This window comes from Vombatus ursinus, unplaced genomic scaffold (genome assembly GCF_900497805.2).
Source record: "Vombatus ursinus unplaced genomic scaffold, bare-nosed wombat genome assembly UNPS02014344.1, whole genome shotgun sequence".
Taxonomy (NCBI): Eukaryota; Metazoa; Chordata; class Mammalia; order Diprotodontia; family Vombatidae; genus Vombatus; species Vombatus ursinus.
This window is the reverse complement of record NW_020954122.1, coordinates 126,093-149,538: the sequence shown is the minus strand read 5'-3', so window position 1 is coordinate 149,538 and position 23,446 is coordinate 126,093. Positions and strand designations below refer to the sequence as shown.

The following is a 23,446-nucleotide window of genomic DNA, read 5'->3' as shown; positions in this document are numbered from 1 at the left end:
GGAAGCCTTTCCGGCCCGGCCACCTCTGGACATCGGGCGGCAGCTGGAAACCAGGCAGGGGCGAGGGCGGAGGGCAGGCACCTTAACCCTAATCCTAGCTCCTGCCCGAGGCGCCTCACCCTCCTGTTCGGAATGCGACCGGGGGCAGAAGGCAGGGGGCGGTGGGGCGAGCCAGTTATAAGCTGGGGAGGAGGCGAACCCAGAGCCAGAGGCTGAAGGACCGAAGGCCGGTGGGGAGCCTGGCAGAGCTTGGTGGCCGAGAGTCCGCCCCCCTACACCCCGAAGGCCACCTGCAGGTACCTTTGCCAAGGATGCGGTGGGGCTGTGTCCTTATCTGTTACTCTCTCTGGCATTGACCTGGTGGGATGGCTCCGTGCGCCTCTCTCTGGCATCTCATCTGCTTCTCCTTCTGCACATGCCTTTCAGGTTCTCCTGAAAGCACTGAATGTCTCTGCACCTTATTTCTCTATCTCTTCCACTCCATTTGGCTGTTCTGTTTGTTTGTTCTGGTCTGGGTGTGTGGGTCTCTATCCTTTGCTCTGACTGTGTGACCCTCTCTTTCTCTGTCTCTGGTTCTCTCTTTGCCCTTTTTCTGGTCTCCATCTCTGTTTTCTTTTCTCTAGCTATCTCTGTGACTTCCCACCCCAGTCTCTCTTTGGGTGTCTGCAGCCATCTCTGTTTTCTCTCTTCTGGCTATCTCTGTGCCTCCCCACCCGAGTCTCTCTTGGGGTGTCTGCAGCCATTTCTGTCCTCTGGTTATCTCTGTGACTCCCCATCTTTCTCTTTGGATCTCTGTGGCCATTTTTGTTATCATTCTCCTGGCTCTATCTGTGACTCCCTATCTCGGTCTCTCTTTGGGTCTCTGCATTCGTTTCTTTATCTCTCCCCTGGCGATCTGTTATTTCTCATCTTTGTCTCTCTTTGGATCTTGGTGGCTTTTTTTTTTTTTATTAACCTTCTTCTGCCTATATTTGTGCCTCCTCACCTCAGTCTCATTTTGGGCCTCCCCTCAATGACTGAAGCCCAGACCTCCTTTCTGAAACTCTCTATCCCCTGCATGTCTGCCCAGAGAGGGGTGGGGAAGGGTATGAAAAAGAGTGTAGACAAAGGGCTGGGTTAGGGCTTAGGGTTCAGGGTCCAGAATCAGAATTTGGCCATTCAAATTCTGGCTTTGCCAATTACTACTCATGTGACCTCAGTCAAGTCACTTAATGGTCCTGGGACTCAGTTTCCTTGTCTACCCAATGAGGGCGTTGGACTAGGAGATCTCTAAGGTTCTTTCCAATTCCAGATCTATGACCCCATGAAAACAGTAGTTGGCTTTGGATCTGTGTCCGTCACTTACTTTGTGTAAATGTAATCTTGGCTAGCACATCATCTAAGCCTCAGTTTCCTCATCTTTAAAATAAGCACAGCACTACTAACTTGTACCTTCTGCCTTCTTGGACAGTCAAAAATACTAGAGAAATGTGAGTTATCATTAGAACAGGGCCTTGGAGGTTGACCTCCTCTCCCTCCTCCTATCCCCAACTCCCAGGTGCAGTAATGATGCTTCCAGTAAGTTCCCCTTGGACCTGGATGCTGGCATTCCTGATGTCAGTTCTGACCATGGGAAACCCAGGCCTGACAGGTAGGGTGTGTGAGCCTGGAATTGTGTGAATATATGTCACGTATAGAGGGTGGAGTGGAGAGAGTGTGAATATGCAGGACACAGAGAGGGATGAGAGAGGGTGGAGAGAGAGATAGAGAGACAGAGAGAAAGAGAGGAGGAAAAGAAAAAGGAGGAGAAGGAGGAGGAAAAGGGAGGGAAGAGTTGGTTGGAAAGAAGGACCCTGGAAGGGTCTTGTGGATGGAAAACCAAGAGGGTTCAGAGTCCATGAAGAAAAAGGAAGGAGAAGGTGGGCAGCTGTGTCATCAGCTTCAGAGGAATCATAGGAAACAAGGACAGAATGGTTCAGTTCAGGAAGCCGGACAGTGAAAGCGGCCTTGGCCATCTTGAAAAAAGCCGTTTCAGTAGAGCAGCAGTGATGGGAAAGAGGAGCCAGATTAAAAGCTTTGGGTGAGCACGGTGGATTTCAAGGAAGTTGGCAGTGAAGGGGAGAAGTGAACTGGAACAGGTGAAGGGAATCTGGGGAGGGAAGGCAGATGCTCATCATTTAGAGTAATAACTCAATGGGTTAGCTGCCCAAGAGCTCTATCCTGCCTCCTCTCAACCTGCACCTACTCTATCCAGCCACACCCTACCCCATCCTAAATCCTATACCCCAAGGACCATTTGTTGAGCCTGGGCCCCACCCCAAGCTCTGGCCCTAACTCCCCCTACCATGAACCCTCATCCCACCCCCAGGCCAGAAGAATGGGGCCAGCCTGGGGAACCAGGCCTGCCAAGAGTATGGGAACAGCCAGCAAACTGGGAGTGGCCATCAGGCAGAGAACCGCCAGCATGGTAATGTCGATGGAGATACTGAGAATCGCATCTTAAATGGCAAAGACTGTGAGCCCCGAACCCAACCCTGGCAGGCAGCTTTGTTTCTGAAACCAGAGAGCCTCTTTTGTGGGGCAGTGCTGGTCCATCCCCAGTGGGTACTCACTGCTGCACATTGCCAGAAACCGTAAGTGAAGAGGGAAGGAGGAGAGATGGGGATGGGGATGAGGAGGGGAGGGACTGGAATAAAGATGGGGAGGGAAAGTGAAGGAAGGGAGAGAAGAAGGAGAGTGGAGAGATGGAGGTGAGGTAGGGGGTGGGAAGGAAGGGAGAGGGGTTGGGGATAAAGGGTAACTCAGAGTAGTGAGCAAAGTCAGCAAAACTTGGGTTCAAATTCTGTCTCTGACGCTAGATAATAACTCAGAGGTACTATGGATTAGTGGATAGAGTGCTGGCTTTGGAGTCCTGAAGAGCTGGGTTCAAATCCTGCCCCAGACACTTAATAGCTGCATGACTTTGACCAAGTCCTTTCTGTTCTCTGACTGTCCATGCCCTTATCTGTAAACGCCCACATGCCAGGGTTATGAGTCTGAGATGAGATATTGTTTGTTAAGTGCTAGGCTGGAGGGTTCTGTTATCGCATCATTAGCATCATTATCACTGGAGGTGGAAAGACTCGAGTTCAAAATCTGATGGCAGCCACTAACCATGTGACTCTGAGAAAGTCACCTCCCTTCTGACAGTTCCAATTTCCTCAACTCTCAAATGGGAATAATACGATAACCAGACTTGCCAGGGTTGTCGAGAGAATCAAATGAGATAATATTGGTAAAACATCTGGTAGCAGGTACTATACAAATGTTTATTCCCTTTCCTTCCTCTTTCCTTCTCATCTAAACCTCACAATCTTGGGAAGTGGGTATTCAGATATTGTCAATCTCATTTTCCATTTGGGGAAACTGAGGTTCATAAAGATTATGACTTGCCACTCATTATGTAGCAGGTATGGAATCAAAATATTAAAGTTTTGAATTTATAAGCAAGTACTTTAACAACATATATGTCTGAGGTGGGATTTGAACTCAGTTCTTTCAGACTCTAAGGTCACTAGATGCCCTGTCCCTCAAATCTAGCCCAATTTTCCAGCTGTCCCTGGGACATCTCCACCTGGACAGATCACAGGTACCTTCCTTTTGGAGACATGGAGACAGAGCTCCAATGCTAAATGATATGTAATCCCATGGGCCTCTAGAGGACTGGCAGTGAGGATGGGACTGTGGGGAGGGTGCAAGAGTGACCTCTCCACCATCTTCTCCAGTTCCTATACTGTTGTGCTGGGCCGTTATCGTCTCCATGGTTTTCAGGCAGACCAGAAGATTCTCCGTGGTATCCAGTCTTTCCCCCACCCCAACTATACTCGACCAGCTCACTCTAACGATCTCATGCTAATTAAATTGAACCAAAAGATTGTAGGCAAGAAAGGCATCAAACCCATCAACATCACAACTCAGGCCCCAACTGCCGGGGCCCAGTGCCTCGTCTCAGGCTGGGGGACCACCAGCAGCCCTCAGGGTGAGTCCTGGGCCCTTTCTTTTTCTGTCTTCCTTTTCCCACTCTGGTCTTTAGCCATCTCTGTGTCAGTTTCCAGCTATCTGGAGAGAATTTTGAATTTGGAGTCATAGGATCTGACTTCAAAATCTTCCTCTGCTACCAACTCTCTGTGCGTTCCTTGGCAGGAGCCTTAACCCCCTTGGGCCTGTTTCCTCATTTTCCCCATCCCCCCACAAATGAGGGGCTTGGTTGGACTTGATCTTAGCCCCTAGAATCCCTTCCAGCTCCATGAGCTATGAACTTGTTGGCGTGGCTGTCCCAGCTGTAGTCTCTGACCGCACCACTTGGTTTCTCAGTCCACTTTCCCCAGGTCTTACAGTGTCTTGACATCACGATCCTGTCTCATGAGGCCTGCCGGAAGGCCTACCCCGGGGAGATTAATTCTAGCATGTTCTGTGCTGGAGATGAAGATGGCAAGGACTCTTGTCAGGTAAACCTTGAAAGCCTCACCCAATCTGAGAAATAAGGGAAGGAAGGGTAGGAAGGAAGACAGAGGAAAAGACTAAAAGATGGTAGATTGGAGGTAAAGAGTGTAGCAAGAAGGGAGAGCGGGCGACGGAGGGAAAGACCAAAAGGAGACGTTCCAGGAAGGGGAGGGATTGAAATGAGTGTTCATAAGGTGTCTCTCCATCTGTATTTGTCTCTTTCTTTCTGTCCCCGCCTCTCACGATTTCTCTCTGTCTCTGGTTCCCTTTCCCTCTGTGTCTCTCCCTGTCTCCCTCTGTCTCTATTTCCCTCCATTTGTTGCTGTCTCCATCTCTCTTCATCTTTGTTTATCCCTCTTTGTCTCTCCCTTCTCTCTTTTTCTTGTTCTTGTTTCCCAGGGTGACTCGGGGAGCCCCGTGGTCTGCAATGGAGTGCTTCAGGGCCTGGTATCCTGGGGTGATATTCCCTGTGGAAAGCCCAACAGGCCTGGGGTCTACACCAACCTCTACCCATTCAACAAATGGATCAAAGACACCATCAAAAACAACTGATTTAAGGGGACACTGGCACAAAGATCCCTATCTATGTTCTGTTCAGAGACCTGGGAGCCCAGGCCCCTCGATCTTCCAACCCTTATTCCCTATTCTCTCAGGGATATGGGCATCCCCATCTCTATATAGCTCAGGGATACCCATTATCTAGACCCTCAACTCTTGTCTCCTCAGGACCCAGGGATCTGGCCTCTACAGGGACCCAGGCATTTGTATATCCTTCCCCAACTTTTAGTCCATTCAGAGACTGAGACTAAGGAATTTCTTGACCTTTGCCTTTATCTCTGAGAGAACAGGAAGGTCTCCTGTGGGACACCACCCGGAAGGGGGGAGCCAGTACAGGGACAGGAGGATCTGTGTCTCCATTGTGGCCTAAGGAACATTCTCCTTCTTGTCTGGTTTCCTAGCTTACCCTCCACTTTTCTACCTCCCCTCCCAGCCTCTCCCAGCCTCTCCCCATGAGCTCTTTTTCTTGTTGGAGTCTTCTTAGCTTTTCCCCATCTCCTCTCCATCCCCTGAGACTCCAGTCCCTTTCCTGAATTCCACTTTCCCTGTTTGTCTGCCAGGCCTTCTCAGCCCTTTCTCCCCACTCCACTACCTTAGCACCTACAGCACTTCCCCCAAATCCCTCTTTCTCTCTGAGCCTCCTCCCTCTGTGGGTCCCCCAGCCCATCATTCCTTTGTCCATCCCCGATCTCTCCAACCTGGGCTTGGGTCTCTGCTGATCTCTCTGCTAGCTGTGTGGAATAACAGGTAGAGCTCTGGACTTGGAATCAAGGAGTCCTGGGTTCAAACTCCAAGTCTCTTTGGACCTCAGTTTCCCCTTCTGTAAAATAAGGCTAATAACAGGACCTGCATCACAGTATTGCTATCAAGCTCAAATGAGATAATGTACATAAAACACTTTGCAAACTTTAAAGTTACATAAGTCTGAGTTATTTATATTATTCCCAGGAAAGGCCCATGGGTTCTCCCTCCCTTCCCCTTCCTACCTCCCTCTCCCTAGAGGGGCTGATGAAGAAGTCACTTTGATTTGGTGGGAAGAGTTACAGAAAGGTTTTTTTTTTTATTCACTTCTTGTGTAACCTTGGCAAGGGCTGAGGGACATGGTGGCAGCATGGATCATTTGTTCTGGAGACTGAAGACCTGGTCAGTTGCCACCTCCACCACTTCATTCCAGTGTGACCTTGGTCCCTTCACCTCCCTGATGCCCTGATTTCCTCTTCTGCAAATGCATGCTTGAGCTTGACAGCCCCTGAGGGGCTTCCAGCTCCCTACTCATGGTACTAACATTCATCTGGATGAGGAAGGCATCTGACCACTTGGATCGTTGCATGGCCATGTTCCACCTCTTCCCTTGTCATCACTGATCTCTGTCTTGGCCAGAGGAGGAGTGAGGGGTATTCCTTGGCAGAGATGCTCACCCCCTAGGAAACAGGGTGAGAACAGACTCCATAACCTAGGAGGTCCATCACATGGAACGACTTCTAGGATCAATCACTGGGGCTGGTGAGACTTCCTCTCATCTAGGAATGAAGAGGATTTATCCTAGAATAGGTAAGGCTTTCTTCTAAGGGACCAGGGAAGGCCAATGGAGATTTGTACCGGAGACATTAAATATTTTATCTGGGGGCTATATAGTCCATGAATGGACCAACCACTAGTTGGTACCTGATACCAAGGAGGCTTCCCCTGTGACGGATGGGGGTCTCCATTCCACTTGAGATGGATAAAGATTCCTTTTGGCATTGATGAGGCTTTGTTCAGGGGCACATGAGGATTCTTTCTTCCACTTGGCATGGATGAGGGTCCTCCGGGACAAATGGGAACCACTGACAGAAGTGAGGCTTCCCCCGGGACAGGCAAGGGAATCCCATCGGGTTCTGATGGGGCTGCTTCTTGGGACCAGTGAAGGCTCATTCTGGGGGAACAGTTCCTCTTTGGACACAGTTTTCCATTTGCCTTGTATGAATGGGCATTGTTTTGGGATGGATTTAGTTTTCACTCAGGGAATGAGTCCTCGGTTATTATAGCCCCTCTTGTGCGCTTCTGAGACCAGTGAAAGCTTATCTAGGACAACGAAATTTAACTTTTCAATTCAATAAACATTTCTTAAGCACCTTAAGCACCTCGTGTGCAAAGTCCTGAACAATGTGCAGAAGAAAAAAAAAAGGTGAAAGTGTCTTAGCCTCTGCCCTTAAGAAGTTTATAGTCTCATAGGGGAGTCACAAATGATTATGCTCCAATGTAATGTGTTAAGAGCAGGAAGAGATCTGAACAAAGTTTTGGGAAAAATTGGGGGCAGGAGAGAACAACTGTGAAATAAAGCTCCCTGGACTAGGTGGTCTCTGAGTCAGGTCTTGAAGGAAGGAAGGGGTGTTAATGAATAGAAATAGGGAGAAGTGGAGAGAACTTGATGTTACAGCTTGGGCATTCAGGTGATAAAACATGGAGACAGGAAATAAAGGGAAGATTGAAATGACAATGGAGAATAGTCCAATTTATCTAGAATAGTGTCCTGGGGTTTGGGTTTTTTTTTTCTTTTTTTGGCTGTGGACCATTTTAGCCTCTGGTGGTCCTTTCTTTTCTTTTTAAAAACGATTATGGCATTTTATTTGTAAAAACAAAAAACAAAAAACAAAAAAAAAGAAAAAGAAAAGAAAAGAAAAAGCCAACTGCATTTAAACTACCAAACACAGCTAGCAATACCAGTCTAGCAGTTTGAATATAGTTCCCAGAATCACAGAACTGTACAATATCAGATTTGGAAAGGACCTCAGAGGTTATCTAGCTTGGTATGTACTCAAATACATAAAGGGATCTGTGATCTTATCAATGAGGGCATTCCCTCCAATGATTCAAATGGCAAACCATTCATTCTTCATCATCCCATATGTCTCTTGTTTGTGTCCTTCCATCAGTTAGTCATAGAGGTAAACTTGATGTCAGGGGGGGTCTGTTTTCCTCACTTTCTTTTTAATTTTTTTAAAAAAAATTTAATTAATTAATTAATTTTTAGTTTTCAACATTCTCTTCCATAAAATTTTGAGCTCTAAATTTTCTCCCCATCTTTCTCCTCCCCCCACCCCCAAGAAAGCATGCATTCTAATTACCCCTTCCCCCAATCTGCCCTCCCTTTTATCACCTTCCCCTTCTACTTTCCTGTAGGGCAGGTAGATTTCTATATTCCCTTGCCTGTGTATCTTATTTCCAAGTTGCACGTAAAAACAATTTTTAACAATTATTTTTGAAACTTTGAGTTCCAAATTCTCTCCCTCCTTCCCTCCTCACCCACTCTCATCTAGAAGGCAAGCAATTCAATATAGGTTATACATGTGTAGTCATGCAAAACACTTCCATAATAGTCACGTTGTGAAAGACTAACTGTATTTCCCTCCATCCTAACCTGCCCCTCGATTATTCTATTCTCTCCTTTGATCCTGTCCCTCCTCAAAACAGTTTGCTTCTGATTACCCCCTACCCCAATCTGCCCTCCATTCTATCACCTCACTCCTATCCCCTTACCCCCTTCTTTCCTGTAGGGTAAGATAGATTTCTATACCCAATTGAGTGTGTGTGTTATTTCCTCCTTAAGCCAAATGCGAGGAAAGTAAGTATCACTCATTCTCTCTTATCTTTCCCCCACTTCCCCTCCACTGTAAAAGCTTTTTCTTGCCTTTTTTATGTGAGATAATTTACCTCTTTCTACCTCTCCATTTCTCTCATTGCTCTCTCACCATTTAATTTTACTTTTTTGTTATCATCCCTTCATATTCAACTCATTCTGTGCCCTATGCCTATATGTGTTCCGTCCAACTACTTTATAATAATGAGAAAGGTCTCATGAGTTACAAATATCATCTTTCCATGTAGGAATGTAAACAGTTCAACTTTAATAAGTCCCTTGTGATTTCTATGGTCCTTTCTTTGGATAATTCTTTTAAGTATATAAAATAAAACCTTCAGGATTCCAAAGGATCCTAATTAGATTGAGTCCAGTTAAGTTCATAAAAACTGGCCAAAGAATCTCTGTCCTCATGAAGGCAATTGGAATGGAATGAGGACACACCGACATGGAGGCTGAAGCCACATTGTGGAATTGCTTGAATCTTGGAATCGAGATCCGCTGTTTTATTTGGTGGGCAATGAAGAGCCAGTGACAGTTTGTGAGTAGAGTGACAAGGTCACACATAGAAAGAAGGTTAAGGACCCTGGCAGCAATGTGGACTGGATAAGAGAGAGAACAATCAGGTGATAATTGTAATAGTTAGGTAGTGGGCTTGATCCGCCATGGCTACCTTGAGAGTAGACAATGGGAGATGAATGCTCAGTGAATTGGAGAGGGGGAAGTTGTGAAGAGGTGGGGTCAGATGAAGGTTCCTGGAACAACAGAGGCCTCCCTGGGACTGAGCAAGGTCATCACTGGGCCTACTGAGGCACTATTCCTCAGACTAAGCCAGAGAGCCTGTGCCCCCTCCTCTGTTGTTTCTTCAGCAAATATTGTCAATTAACATTTGTTAACTTCCTACTATGGATAAGGCCCTGGGCTAGGTGCTAGGGATAAAAAAGATGAGAGCGAAAATAGTCCTTGCCTTCAAGGAGCTTACAATCTAATGGAGGAGTTGTCATGGATATAAATAGGGATGGGACTGGATAGACCTGCGCTTTCACTGGCACGGGGAAATCCCAGGTGAGGAAACACCCTCTATCAATGCAGTTTGGTGCCTTCTCAGTAATTTATAGACTTTGAGTTGCCTAGAGTACTGAGAGGGTGAGTCCATGGTTGCATGGTCAGTCTTTGTGAGTGGTAGAACTTGAACCCAGATTGTCCTGGCTCTAAGACCAGCTATGTGTCCTTTACACCAGGGCATCTCCAGGGAATGTGAATAAAGGATAATGCTACATGGGTGGGTTGGGTGCTGGTGAAGGGGAGATCCCAAGTTGCTCTGAAAAGTTTTGTTGAGGGAGAGAACCCATTCATCTGGCAGAAGATTGGGGAGAGTGATTGAAGGCTTCAAGGAGAGAGTCTGGGTTGTCTTCAATCAATAGATCCATCAGCAAGCATTTATTAATCACCTATTGTGTACAAGGTACTATGCTAAGCCCTAGAAGTACAAAGAAAAAAAAAACTTCCTTCCCTCAAGGAACTTGCCTTTTTTAAGGAAAGACAATCTGCACATGTGCAATCATGTGTAATGCCCATTTTGGGGGATGTGAAGGCATTAGAAGCTGTGTGAGGAGAAATGGTTTCACAGAGGCTATAGAGCTTGAACTGAGCTTTGAAGGACAGTAGGGATTCTAAGAAGTGTAAGTGAGGAGGGAGGGTATTCTAGGCATGGATGACAGCCTGGGCAAAGGTGTAGAGACTGGAGGTAGATGACTGTGTAAGAGGACCAGCAGGCAGGACACTTTGGCTAGAGTTTGTTGAGTACTTGAAGTAATATGTAATAAACCTGGAAGAGTCATCTGGGGCCAGATTATAAAGGGTTTTACATACCAAACTGAGTCATTTGGATAGGAGACACTGGACCTTCTATATAAAGGAGGGATGTGACCAGAGCTTGTGTCTTAGGACTGGATCTTTGGCATCTGTGGGGAGAATAGATTGGAGTGGAGAGAGACCCTGGAGGCGGGGAAGCCAAATACACTAGAAGGCTATTGATTTTCAGTCACTTCTGAAGCATAGACTAGAGATAAACACAATACCAGGACATAAAGGGCTTTTCCCATTGTATCTTAAATATCATTTCAAATATAAATATCTGATATATTGTATCTGAAATATTAAAGACAGAGAAGATCTGAAAACACAGAAATTTTTTTTTTCACATTAGTCGTGTTGTAAGGAAGGATTAGAAGCAATAGGAAGAACCACAAGAAAGAGGAAACAAAACAAAACAGAAGAAAAAAAAGAGCAAATAGCATGCTTCGATCTGCATTCAAATTCCATAGTTCTTTCTCTGAACTTGGACAGCATTTTCCATCATGAGACTTTTGGAGATGTCTTAGATCCTTGCATGTCTGAGAAGGGCTAAGTCTATCAAGTTAGTCATCACACAGTGTGGCTATTACTGTGTACAACATTCTCCTGGTTCTGCTCACTTCACTCAGCATCAGTCCATACAAGTCTTTCCAGGTTTTTCTGAAGTCCACCTGCTCATCATTTCTTATAGTACAATAGTATTCCATTACATTTATATACCACAACTTGTTCAGCCATTCCCCAATTGATGGGCATCCCCTCAATTTCCAATTCTTTGCCACCACAGAAAGAGCTGCTATAAATATTTTTGTACCTATGGGTCCTTTTCCCATTTTTACAATCTCTTTGGGATACAGGCCTAGAAGTGCTATTTCTGGGTCAAAGGCTATGCACATTTTTATAACCCTTTGGGCATAGTTCCAAATTGTTCTCCAAAATGGTTGGATCATTTCACAACTCCACTAACAATGCATTAGTGTTCCAATTTTCCCACATCTTCTCCAACATTCATCATTTTCTTGTTTTGTCATGTTGGCCAATTTGATAGGTGTGATGTACCTCAGAGTTGTTTTGATTTGCATTTCTTTAATCAATAGTGATTTAGAGCATTTAAAACACAGAAATATTAAAGAACTACAATTTTTAACAAAAATCAAAATATATTTCACATTCATTGTACTTATTGCACATACATTTTTTTACTTTGGGACCATTCACAAAGAACTATGCATGCACTAATATCAATAGTTAACATTGTTATTATTATAGGACTCAGTCATTCCAACTTTCCCAATACCAGTTTTTGTACGGCAGTCCTATTGGGAAACAAAGTGACAATTCTGAAAGAGAGAGGAGGGAATAAAGACAAGAGAGAAAGACATGAAAGAATCATGGTTCAAACCCAGATCCTCTGAGCTCTTTCTGCTGATCCATGGCCTATGTGTTTCAGGTTCAAAAGAAGTTATCACCTTCCCTTGAGTACTGGGCTCATTCCATCTGAGGCATTGTGTCTGGTGGACCACATTTTAGAAGGTTGTTATCAAATGATTTCATTGGTGTAGTCTGCCTAATCCAAGGGGCATTGTGGGGAAGGTGATGGATTTAGAATCAGGAAAACCTGGTTTAGCTCTCACCTCCAAATATCACAGAACCACTGGATTTTAGAGCTGTTGGCTATGGGAGCCTGTGTAACCTTTCTGAGCCTCAGTTTACCTCATTTTTTCCTCATTAAAAAAAGGAATATAATACATATATAAAATATAACATGAAACGTGTATAAAAATATATAGGGTGGTATGGTGGATTGAAGGTTGATTTTAGTCAGAAAAACCTGGGTTTAAGTCCCTTCTCTAATTAAAACTTTAACACTAAGCTATGTAATGATGGACAAATCACTTAACCTCTCAGTGTTCCTGGGTAAGTCTTTAAGACTGTAACTTGGAAACATATAGTTGATTGCATTTGTGGAGGAACTTTCCATACCAGGTGTTCCTTACACCTATGACATCATAGAGCCAGACCAAACAAAACGAAACAAAGCAGAAATAAAAAATCTACCTCATAGGGTATTATAAGGATCAGATGAGGTAATGTACGTGTAGGGCTTTGAATATCTTACAGAAATTAATAAATGTTATTTTTAACCATCTACACTTCAAAAACAAAACGGATGAAAAATTATGTGGAAGAAAAGACAATGACATGCAGTTGAACAGGAGGACATTGAGTCAATCCATTTGTGTATATATAGATGATGTAACATGAGCTGTGCAGATTATGAGCAGAAATTACCTGCAGGCTTCCAGTCCTATAAGACTCATTGCTGAGGTGCTTCGCTATAGATGTTCCCTAATTGGCTGCAGAGCCAGAGGAGTTGAGGACTGAGCGAATATACAAAAGCAAGTTACCAGCAAGTCTGCCTCTCTCTTCCTTTATGGTTCAAAGGTCAACATAAGCCAAATCTCTGTCAGAACTGCAAGGGAATGATTATCCTTCTGAATTGAAAATCCTGGAATTCCAGGGAATTCCCAACCCCCTCCCACATGAACAGTGTGTTGAACATAGAGGTGAAGAGGAGGAAGAGAACATCTAGACAGTGTAAAGGCCAGAGATGTAGCTTTTGAAGGTTCAGGGTTCCTTTCATGGTGTCAGCAGGCACTGGACTGCTAGGTGAGAGCCAGGGCATGCTACTATCTTCAAAGAATGGAAAATAAGTATAAGCCAGGGGGCCATGGAGAGGTCTATAGTGGGTGTGAGTTGGCAGTGAATTACATACAAGGAGTCACTGAGAAGTGAGGGAGGAGGGGAGGGAAGATGCCAACAAAAATATATTACAGAACAAGTATCTGGGTTGTTCAGGTTGGGAGAATGAGGGGTAACCAATGGATAGGTCATGTGATCCATTGGTATACTCATGATATCAAGAGGAAATGAGGAAAGCCCTTAATGATATGGTTGGATTCTCTGTGGCAAAGTCATAGGGTCATAGATTGAGAGCTCGAGGGACTTTAGAGGTCATGAAATCCAATACCCTCATTTTTCAGATGAGGAAACTGAGGCAGAAAGAGGTGAAGTGACATGCTCACAGTAAGTGTTCAAGGTGGGATTTGAACCTAGTTCTTCCAGTCTCCAAGTCTAACATCTTATTTACTGCACCACATTATAGACGCGAGTTGGATAGGATGAGCGGGCATGAGTGGGTTGTGATTGGAAATATCCTCATTTGTGAGATCATGGATTCACTGGCATATTTCAGTAATCTCTTGGTGGTGCTATATGCCTGGGACTCCCATCCCACTAGGATCTCAGAAGGACTATAATTTCAGTTTACACAGAGGGCAATAGAAACGTGACAGGTATAAACAGGCTCAAAGCACATTATCACCAATGACTTTCATGTGAGAAGAGTAATAAAAGTTTCACAAAAGCCACTGGGGACAGGTATGACCTGAAAACCAAGTGAGTCAGTCATGTAGTGAGTGAAAGTGAAGGATAAGTAATGGACAGGTTACATGTGACACAATCCATCTATGAACTATCCAAGAATCAGAGGAAGGTCTAGGGGCATTGGGTGAGCCTTCCATGAAGAAATGATGGAAGGATGTGGACAAGAAAGAATCCCATAGATTGGCAAGAAGGAATGAGCTGCCCTGGTGGGGTGAGGGCCCTGGATGATGAGGAGACAGACCCTACCCCTAATCCCAACCCTCACTCTGACTCCAAACCTGACCCCAATGATCAAAACATTGACCTGGAAGAAGACAATAAGAATAGGGAGGGTACTGGAAAACAGGCCATTTAGGGGACCTGATGGTCATCCTCTAGCACATGAAGAGTTTGGTAGGTAGAAAAAAGGTTAGACCTATCCAAATGGCCCCATGATTCAATGACTGGTCATTCCGCATCCTGTCATGCTATCCCTCCTCAGCTCTGATGTTCCATGGCTTCCTTTAAGGCTTAACTCCAATACTGCCCCTCATCTGCTAATGCATTCCTCACTAGGGTTACCTTCCATTTCTTCTGGATTTCTTAGGTATAGACCCAGTTATTTCCATGTGGTTTTCCTCTTTAGAATGTAGCCCTTGACAACAGGGGATGTTTTTACCTTTTTCTTTGTATCCTCAGTGCTTAGCACAGTGCCTGGTGCATTTTTGTTGTTCAGTTGTGTCTGGTTCTTTGTGACTTTATGGACCCATAGCATGCCAGGCCCTTCCGTCCTCCACTATCCCTCAAAGTCTGTCCAAGCTCATGTTCATTGTTTCCACGACACTATCTATCCATCTCAATGTCTTATTGCAAAATTCAGACTTAATTGAAGAAAGTAGGGAAGAACCATCATACCTGGACCATAATAAGTACTTAATACATTCTTCTTGACTTACTGATTGATTGATTGACCATTCTCGGTTCAGGTCGGTAGAGGTTTCGCCCTTTGGTCCTGTCCTTATGAACTAGGAACAATGTGCAGGGGGAGCAGGAGGTGAGGGGAGATCTGTGGGGAGATGTAGTTTGGTTTAATATAGGCTGAATTCTGTAGGGGCCATAATTGGAGGCTGGATAGCCAAATGTTGGAGATTCTACATCGAGCCTTGAATGGACTCCCTGTATGAATACCCTTGGGAGTCCCTGCTCATTCTTTATTCCAATTAGTCCTGTCTACATCTTGTTTGTACATTGCTGTTTGCATGTTGTTTTCCTCATTAGACTGTGAGCTCCTTGAGGGCAGGGACTGTCTTTGCCTTTGGATCCCCATTGCTTAGCAAAAGCACATAGTTACTTCCTGACTTTCTCACAATTGGAGATGCCCCCAAATAGAGTGAGCTGTCTTGTTAGATAAGGAGCTCCTATCCATGGAGGTGTTCCACAGGAGGCTGGCTGGGCTGGCTACCTCTTGGGGCTGGAAAGAAGGCTCCTCTTGGGGTGTGGGTTGAAAGAGATGCTGTGACTTCTGGAGAGTTCTGGTTTTGGGTGCATGACTCACTGACCTTGAGTTCTGAGCTCTGGCCCCATGGCCTCATCCTTGCTCCAGGCTCTGGGGTGGACTGGAGTGGCCTGTAGCAGAAAAATCTCCTAACTGGGGACGCGGAACAAAAGCACCAGCCTCATAAACGCTCATTATGGCCGGCCCACCCTGCCCCCATCCTGCTGAGGCGTCACCACCCATAAACTGGGCCCTTACCATTGTCTTCATACCCACCCCTCTAAATCTGGGTGGGGCTCAGGAACTTATAAAGTTGGGCATCCCAGGACCTGCCTCCCCCTTCCTGAACAGACAGAGCCCAAGCCTGAGCCACCTGCCCCAGACTGCTCACGCCCTCAGATCAGGTGAGGCCCAGAAAGCAGAGGGGCAGAATCTAGGGAAAGAGTGGGGAGAAGTCACCAAGGGAGTCCAGTGAAGGGGGCACTCTCGGTGCCCAGGCCTTGAGCCAAAGAATGGAGGGCAGACAGTTCTGAGAGGGCTGGATTAATTCTTGGAGGGACTTCTGGAAAAGGGGAGCTGGAGACCCTGTTGGACAACAGAGAAGAGACTTGGCCTGAAGGAGAAGAAGGAAAGGTAGAGGGTGTCTGTGCTGTAGATTTTGGCCATTGAGACACTTACCTTCCAGACTTAGAAGGAATGAGGCCTTGAGGGGCAGTGTGGTTCAGTGGAGAAAGCCTCCAATATGGAGCCTAAAACTTGGCTTGGGTCAGGCTCTTCCCACCTCTAGGCCTCATTTTCCTCCTTTGTTGAAAGAGGCACTTGGAATGGATGATTTCTAAGGGCTCTTCCAGCTCCGATGTTCTGTGATTCTAATAACAATGACATCTCTGGAGCTGAAAACAGGTGGCTTGAGACTAGGGGAGGAAGGGGATGACCTGGGTGCTGGAGAAGATTGTGGGAGGAGTGGGAGAGCACAGGGGACGGGGAGAAGAGGAAGGGCCCATCCCTCTTCTCTCCACTCCCCAACATTCCATTTCTCATTCCTTATCCAGAGTCAAGGTCAAGGGCCTCATCCAAGGCCCTGACCCACCATGCATCGGCTCCTCACCTTTTTCTGCCTCCTGACAGTCACAGGTGAGAAGAGGGCCTGGATCCTGTTTGTGGTCGAGTCTGTGACCTTGAGCCACACCCTCACATGTGTACAAGTGTGACGTGTATGTGTGGCTGTGGCTGTCACTGTAGGTCCAGTTCCATGACTTTGTTGGTTATTGAGTCTATAATTAGGCACAGCCAGTTACGAAGATGTTTGTGACCATGTATGTCTGAGTGTATGGCCATGTCTTTGTCTGTGACCTAACGTGTTCATAGGATCCTGGGAGAGACAGAGATGATAGACAGACAGATAGATAGATAGATAGATAGATAGATAGATAGGTAGATAGATAAATGATAGATGGATGAATTGATGATAGAGATAGATAAACGATAGATTTGGAGAGATGGATGGATGGATAGAGAGATAGATAGATAACTTATTAAGTACCTACTCCATGCTAGGCACTGTGAATACAAAGAGAGTGAAACCAGTCTGTGTCCTACAAGAGCGTATATACTAGTTGGGGAAGACTGCACATAAAGGAGAGCTTGGAAGGGTGGAGGCCTGGGCCCCTGAGCAGTAAGGCCATCAGGTCCCCTTCATAGCTGAGGGGCCCAGGGGTGGAGTCCAAGCTTTCTTTGGGGAGGAGGTGGAGGTGATAATCTGAGTAGAAAAGGTAAGGCCTGGAGCTGGCCAGGAAGCTGTAAGAGACCTAGATTTAGTGCTTCTAGGAACCCCAGAATCTGCCGTATCCAACCTGCTCACTATTTAGATAAGGAAAGGAAAGCCCAGAGTTGAAGCCACTTGCCTGGAGTCACCCGGATGGTAAAAGGCAGAGCTGGGAGTTAAACTCAGGTCCTTTGACTCCAAATCCAACCCTCTTCCCACTGCTCCACCCTGCCTCTTCTACGTTCATACCCACAGTCATGTATGTGCCTACGTGTCTGTGATTTCGGCATAACTGCATCGGTGGTCTGGTCTCTATGAACTCGTGTGTCTGTATCTGTGATTCTATATGTTCCCTTCAGCAACTGTGCCTGTGTCCAGCCCTCGGTGGTCCTACTTGCTGCTCATGCCTGTGTAAATGGGTCATCTAGATGGCATTTGAGGATCTCCAGTGACAGGCAGCTCACCACCCAGGGAGGCAGTTTGCTCCATTGGTGAATGCCTTTCGTTGTTAGAAAGTTCTTGCTCAGTGCACCTGAGTCCCTTTAGAGACTTGAAGACATTGCCCAGCCCTCTGCACCTCCCTCCCACCCTCATTCTCTCCCCTTTGGGCATGTTAGCCCCAGTGCCTTTGATGACTTCATTTTCAGTTTGCTCACAAGCTAGGTCATCTTTGAAACAGGAGGGCTGTAAATGGTCTCTACCGTTGAGACACTCTCCACCTTCAAGTTCCTCCCAGCCCTGAGACAGAGCAAAATTGCTCCCATCCTCACAGTAGATCCTCTGGCCCAGCGTGACCTTGGGACACGCTGTGGGCTTCTCCATTGGAAGCTGCCTCCTGTCCCATCCAGCTGTACGGCCCTCCGTTGGGAGGCAGTGGAGTGCCTGGAAATGCCCAAGCTCAAATTCCACTTCTGACACCCACTGGTCATGCCACTATGGGCAAATCGTTTGCCCTCCCTGGGCCTCACAGGCAACTCTAAAGGACTGAGCTAGGAGCTGTATAGATAGGCCACTAGTCACATCAGTGGAGGGAATTTATTCACACACTAATGAACTCATAAGTCCTTGATATTTTGATGTATGTGCTATGGCCAAGCTCATATGTTTCTGACTGCAGGATATGTGTCTGTGTATGTGTGCCCATGACCTTCTGTGCCCATTCAGTTCACATACATGTATGTATAAATGTACGTTGTGCTTACTTACATACACAAGTGTATACATACATACATTTTCCAAGTCTATAGTCTTTAATATGTATGTAAGTGTACAGATGTTCCATGACCATAGCCTTTCATGTATATATATGTACACATGTATGTTTCGTGCCCATAGCCTTTCATATGTATACACATACACACATATATGTTTCATGCCTGTAGCCTTTCCTATATACAGTGTATGCATGTGTGTGACATTTTGTTCTATGGTACCATTGCCCAAGGATCAGAGCCTTAGATTTGGAGTCAGAGGCCTCTCTTCTGGTGGTGGCTCTCTGTTCTACCTGTGTGATATTGAGCAAGCTTAATTTCCCTCTCTGAGCCTCAGTTTCCTTCTTTGTCAAAATAAAGAGGTTAAATTAGTTGGTCCTCAAGGTTTCTCCCATTTATCACATCTTATGTTCTATCTTCTGTGACCTTTCCCAGCCCCGACAGTCCATATTCTAACGACTTACCTAGCTCTGACATTCCATGTTCTAAGGTCCTCCCACCTTTGATTTTCCATGTTCTAAGTCCTCTCACAGCTCTGATATTCTGTAGCAGGGTGCCTCTCACTTTTGACTTTCTACATCCCTTTCAACTTTAATGCCCTCTTCTCAGGGCCCTTCCAGCTTGAACATATTTGTAGATTAGGTTTTATGATACCTTTTGGTTCTAACATGAAATGTGTGTTCATTGATGGTCTTTTACTTACACATATGTTTATGAATATGGCATGTGTGGGTCTGTGTTAAAGTATTACCTGTTCATGAGAATACCCTATCGGGGTGGGGAGCCTACGGCCTCGAGGACACAAGTAGCCTTCTGGGTCCTTGGGTGTGGCCTGCTGATTGGGTCCAAGTTTTACAGAACAAATCCTTTTATGAAGGGGATTTGTTCTGTGAAGTTTGGATTCAATCGAAGGGCTGCCCTTGAAGACCCAGAGGGCCAAGTGTGGCCTCAAGGCTGCAGGCTCCCCACCCCTGCTTGTAGAGTTGGAGTTCAGCTCCTTCGTTTGACAGATGGGGAAACTGAGGGTTTTCTTGGCTGAGCCCTTTTCACTGTCCCCTACTCCTGCTTTTTCATGACAACTTTCTTGGCTTTGTGTTTCTCTGACCTCAAATAACGCTGTCCTTGTGTGTCTTTGACTATGCCCCCATCTATGCTTGCATAAGTTCAGAGTCAAGTATGATCATGTATATGCTGTGAACATGACGTGCCTGCTTGTGTGTGTGTGCAGGCTCATGGGGGTTTATACCCTGAGCATTCCATAGCTGCGCACATCCCTGTCTCTGTTCAAGGGTCCTCCCCAATTAAGGCTGCTTCCTTTTCTTCTCTTCCCTCCCCACTAACTTTTTAATTATTTGTTTAACTATTTTTCCTATTTGCTGGTCCAAATAATAGAGGGCAGAGGGAAAAGAGGAGACCTGGGGATTCGAGTCAGGATGGGAATCATCTGGATCTGTGGGATGGGATATAAAGGTATTAGTCTGGAAACCTGGTGATAGCTTCATTATAAAATGGGGTAATGGACTTCAGCAGTGATTTTAAATCCCTTGTCTTGGGTGCCTAGAAGGCAAAGGGCAAAGAAGCAGCAGAAATTGGATACAGAGTTGTTAGGAAGTGGAGGGCTTTTCTCTTTAAAAACCAGGATGCCTTTTAAAAAGAAATATGATGGCAAGACCTCTGGGAAATTCCTCAAAGAGATGCCGGAAACCATGCCTTAGATCCCAGGCTGTGTGTCCAGAAGCCACATCCCCTGTGCCTGTTTTGGCCCATGTGTGCCTGCTCTGTGACTAGGATGTGTCACCATCCTCACTGACCTCAGACCTTCCCTCCTTAAGCGTCACAGGACAGTGGTAAGGTCCTACGTGGGGAGGAGTGTACCCCCCACTCCCAGCCATGGCAGGCGGCGCTCTTCGAAGGGAGTCGCTTCAACTGCGGGGCTTCTCTCATCTCCAGCCGATGGCTGATTACCGCTGCCCACTGCATCACCGGGTATGGATATGGGGGTCTGGCCTCGAGTGGGTGAGGAGGGGGCAGACACCAGAGGATCTGGAGGCTTGGGTCTCTGAGTAGGTAGGGGCTTGGGACCAGGGGTACTTTGTTCTCATGCTAGCCCTGTCTGCCACTTCTTGGCTGTGTGACCATGGGAAATAAATAACTGATCTGAGCCTCAGCTTTTCCCATTTGTAAAATGGCATGGTTGGACTAGCCGATATTGAAGGCTCTTCCCCTTCTCTAATCTTGTATGACTTGTCTATGGCATGGACACCTGAGTCCCTGAGTGAGACCGAGAGACCCAGAGCACACAGATCCACGGGTGGGATGAGGTGGAGTGGATTGTGGAGCAGGGTTTGGGGGATTAAGATGCTTCGGTCCCCGAAAAGAAGCACAGTATTCAGGACATCGAGGTTCCTGAGGTGGCCTGAGACCTGAGGGGGAGGTAGGAATCAGGACTCTCAGGTCCCTTAGCAGGCTGGAGGATGAGGATGCCTGGGTCCTGAAGAGGGAGATAGGAATCTGGACTCTTGGGGCCCTTAGAGAGCTGGGGCTTGGGGATGAGGACATCTGGGGTCCTGAAGGAGAAATGGGAATCTGCACTCACTGGCCCCTAAGCGGGCCATGCCTGGGGGATTAGGGCGTGGCCCCCAATTGGTCACCTGACTTGTCCGGCAGCAATATGCGGGTCCGGCTCGGGGAACACAACCTCCGCGTGCGGGAAGGAGTGGAGCAGCTGCGGGGAGTGGCCTCTGCTTTCCCCCACCCTCGCTATAAGAGTCGGGGCCACCACGATGACATCATGCTTCTCCGCCTGACCCGGCCCGCCAGTCTGTCGAACAGCGTCCGGCCCGTGGCCCTGCCTACCCGCTGTCCCCGTCATGGGGAGCAGTGCGTGGTCTCGGGCTGGGGCCTGGTGACCGAGTCCAGGAAAGGCAACCAGAGAGACCAGGGGGACCGAGGTGCGTGGAGGAAGGACCCGGGAGGTTCAGATGGCGGGGTCACTGAGATGCGTGAGAGCAGGACAGAGCAAGACGATTGGGGTCCCAAGAGGGCAGAGGGGCTGGGAGTGGGGGAAAGGAGGGACACAGAATAGTGAGGATGTAGGGGCAGGGCTGGGCAAGGAGCTGAAGTGCACGAGTCTGAGACTCCAGGCTGTGGAAAGGCTGGACAGTTGGGTCACCCATGTCCAGAGTGACTTGGGAACTGGGAGGGCAGACATTTGCAGGGGAGAGGAACTAGCCCGTGACACCTGAATTTCGGAGGTTAAGCTGTAGCCTCCCGTGACTAAGTCCCCTTCAGACTTAAACTAGGAACTAGGACTTCTGAGTCCCCGAAGGTAGAGTGAGCTATGACCCTTAACCTTTAAGTTCCAGGGAAAGGGCATTAGCTCCTCCCAGGAGCTCTGGGTCCTGAAATCTTTCATATCTGAAAGGACAGGGATAATGTCATCTCCGTACCTGGTTAGAGATGGAGTCCTAGAGAAATGGGAGGGGGGCGTCCCAATGTGGGAGTGGGAACTAAGGTCTAAATCTTGGGTCCCTTCCTAGCTGCCGTGCCCACAGTGAAGCTCCCAGACACTCTTCACTGTGCTAACATCAGCATCATATCAACTGCTTCTTGTGACAAGGATTATCGTGGGCAGGTGACAGACACCATGGTGTGCGCAGGTGTTGCGGGAGGAGGCACCGACTCATGCGAGGTCTGAGCTGTGGAGCACCTGCTCATCTGGGGAGATAGCAGAGCGGTGGGAAATGGAGAGGGAAATAAGGGCGAGGATGGGGATGGCAAAGGAGTTTAGGCTTGGGAACAGGAAGGAGGGTGGGTTTGGGTTTGAAGATGGGAGAGGTAATGGGAATGAGGATGGGCTAGGGAGAGAGAAAGGAGATGGGAATGGAGTTGGGTTATTGGCTAGGGCTGGGGTGAGCAGGCGCATGGAGGATGGTTGGGACAGCAGCTCTGTCGTTGTTTCCTTTTCTTCCCTCAGGGTGACTCAGGAGGCCCCCTGGTCTGCGGGGGAATGCTGCAGGGTATTGTCTCATGGGGTGATGTTCCCTGTGATACCACGGTCAAGCCAGGGGTCTACACCAAAGTTTGCAAATACTTAGGTTGGATTCGGGATGTAATGAAGAAGTACTGAGCAGGAATGGTCCCTGCTTATTGGCAGTTGTTCATACTTCCCCTGTGGATGCCTGGGGAGTGCTCCTTGACATCTTCTTCTTGTCTGGGGCAAGACAGAGGCCTGACCCTTTTAACCTCCAGCCTGAAGAACTGGAGATTGACTAAGAAAAATGCTTCACTTTAAGAACTTGGAGCCCACCCCCAAGATTCTGTCCAAAGTAACCATGTAATCAAGAGTATAATTTGAACTAGTCCGCCTGGCATTTCTGTGTCTTCCCATCAAGTCAACGAGTCACAGGCACTTATTAAGAACTTACGATGTGCCAGGCCCTGTGCTCTGATTGAGTGTGGTGTGATCAGCTGGGATCCGATAAAGTATACAGCCAAGTGGCACAGTGGGTACAATGCTGGACCTAGAGTCAGGAAGACCAGAGTTCAAATCTAGTCTCAGACACTGAACTAGCTTTGTGACTCTGGGCAAATCACTTAATTTCTGTCTACCTCAGTTTCTTCATCTGTAAAATGGGAATAATAATAGCACTTCTTCCCAGGGTTGTTCTGAAGATTAAATGAGGAAATTTGTAAAGCCCTTTGCTGAAGTGCTATATACATGCTAAATATTATTATTATTATTATTATTTGTGTTGAGGTCTGAAAACCAACCCTAACTATCCTTCTACTTCTCATTATTTTAATTGCTCTCAGCGGATAATGACAACTCAGTGGGGTAGGTAGTACCAGCATGATTAACCCCATTTTAAAGCTGAGGAAACGGAGGCACAGAGAAGGGAAGTGACTGGTCCAAGATAGCTAGTGAATGACTGAAGTGGGATTTTAACCTGGGTCCTCAGACAACAACGCTAGCACTTTTTCTACTGTTGCTTGTTTTCCTGTAAGTCCACATCTTGAAGTATCTGGTTGGAGAACATCTCATCCTCAATCTC

At 46.8% G+C, this 23,446-nt stretch overlaps 2 protein-coding genes across 2 annotated transcripts; both read left to right on the top strand.

The window, feature by feature from the left end:
• The first annotated feature begins 217 nt into the window (after positions 1–217).
• KLK5 (kallikrein related peptidase 5) lies at positions 218–5,945 on the top strand. Its single transcript, XM_027860962.1, has 6 exons — positions 218–296; positions 1,538–1,630; positions 2,348–2,612; positions 3,744–3,997; positions 4,333–4,466; positions 4,861–5,945. Exons 2-6 carry the CDS (start codon positions 1,546–1,548, stop codon positions 5,011–5,013), a joined length of 891 nt encoding a protein of 296 aa, XP_027716763.1. The 5' UTR covers positions 218–296; positions 1,538–1,545; the 3' UTR covers positions 5,014–5,945.
• Positions 5,946–15,760: 9,815 nt separating this feature from the next.
• On the top strand, positions 15,761–22,765 carry LOC114042293 (kallikrein-15-like). The gene is made up of 6 exons (XM_027860969.1): positions 15,761–15,820; positions 16,469–16,550; positions 20,225–20,378; positions 21,060–21,343; positions 21,932–22,083; positions 22,369–22,765. The coding sequence occupies exons 2-6, from the start codon at positions 16,508–16,510 to the stop codon at positions 22,519–22,521; spliced, it is 786 nt and encodes a 261-aa protein (XP_027716770.1). The 5' UTR covers positions 15,761–15,820; positions 16,469–16,507; the 3' UTR covers positions 22,522–22,765.
• Positions 22,766–23,446: the final 681 nt, after the last annotated feature.

Bases quoted from the DNA above. Each gene is read 5' to 3' on its own strand.
- LOC114042293 (XM_027860969.1), top strand. From the start codon at position 16,508: ATGCATCGGCTCCTCACCTTTTTCTGCCTCCTGACAGTCACAG. The intron at 16,551-20,224 runs GTGAGAAGAGGG...TCCCTCCTTAAG, and splicing joins CTGCCTCCTGACAGTCACAG to CGTCACAGGACAGTGGTAAG. The intron at 20,379-21,059 runs GTATGGATATGG...CTTGTCCGGCAG, and splicing joins GCTGCCCACTGCATCACCGG to CAATATGCGGGTCCGGCTCG.
- KLK5 (XM_027860962.1), top strand. From the start codon at position 1,546: ATGATGCTTCCAGTAAGTTCCCCTTGGACCTGGATGCTGGCATTCCTG. The intron at 1,631-2,347 runs GTAGGGTGTGTG...TCCCACCCCCAG, and splicing joins GGGAAACCCAGGCCTGACAG to GCCAGAAGAATGGGGCCAGC. The intron at 2,613-3,743 runs GTAAGTGAAGAG...CATCTTCTCCAG, and splicing joins GCTGCACATTGCCAGAAACC to TTCCTATACTGTTGTGCTGG.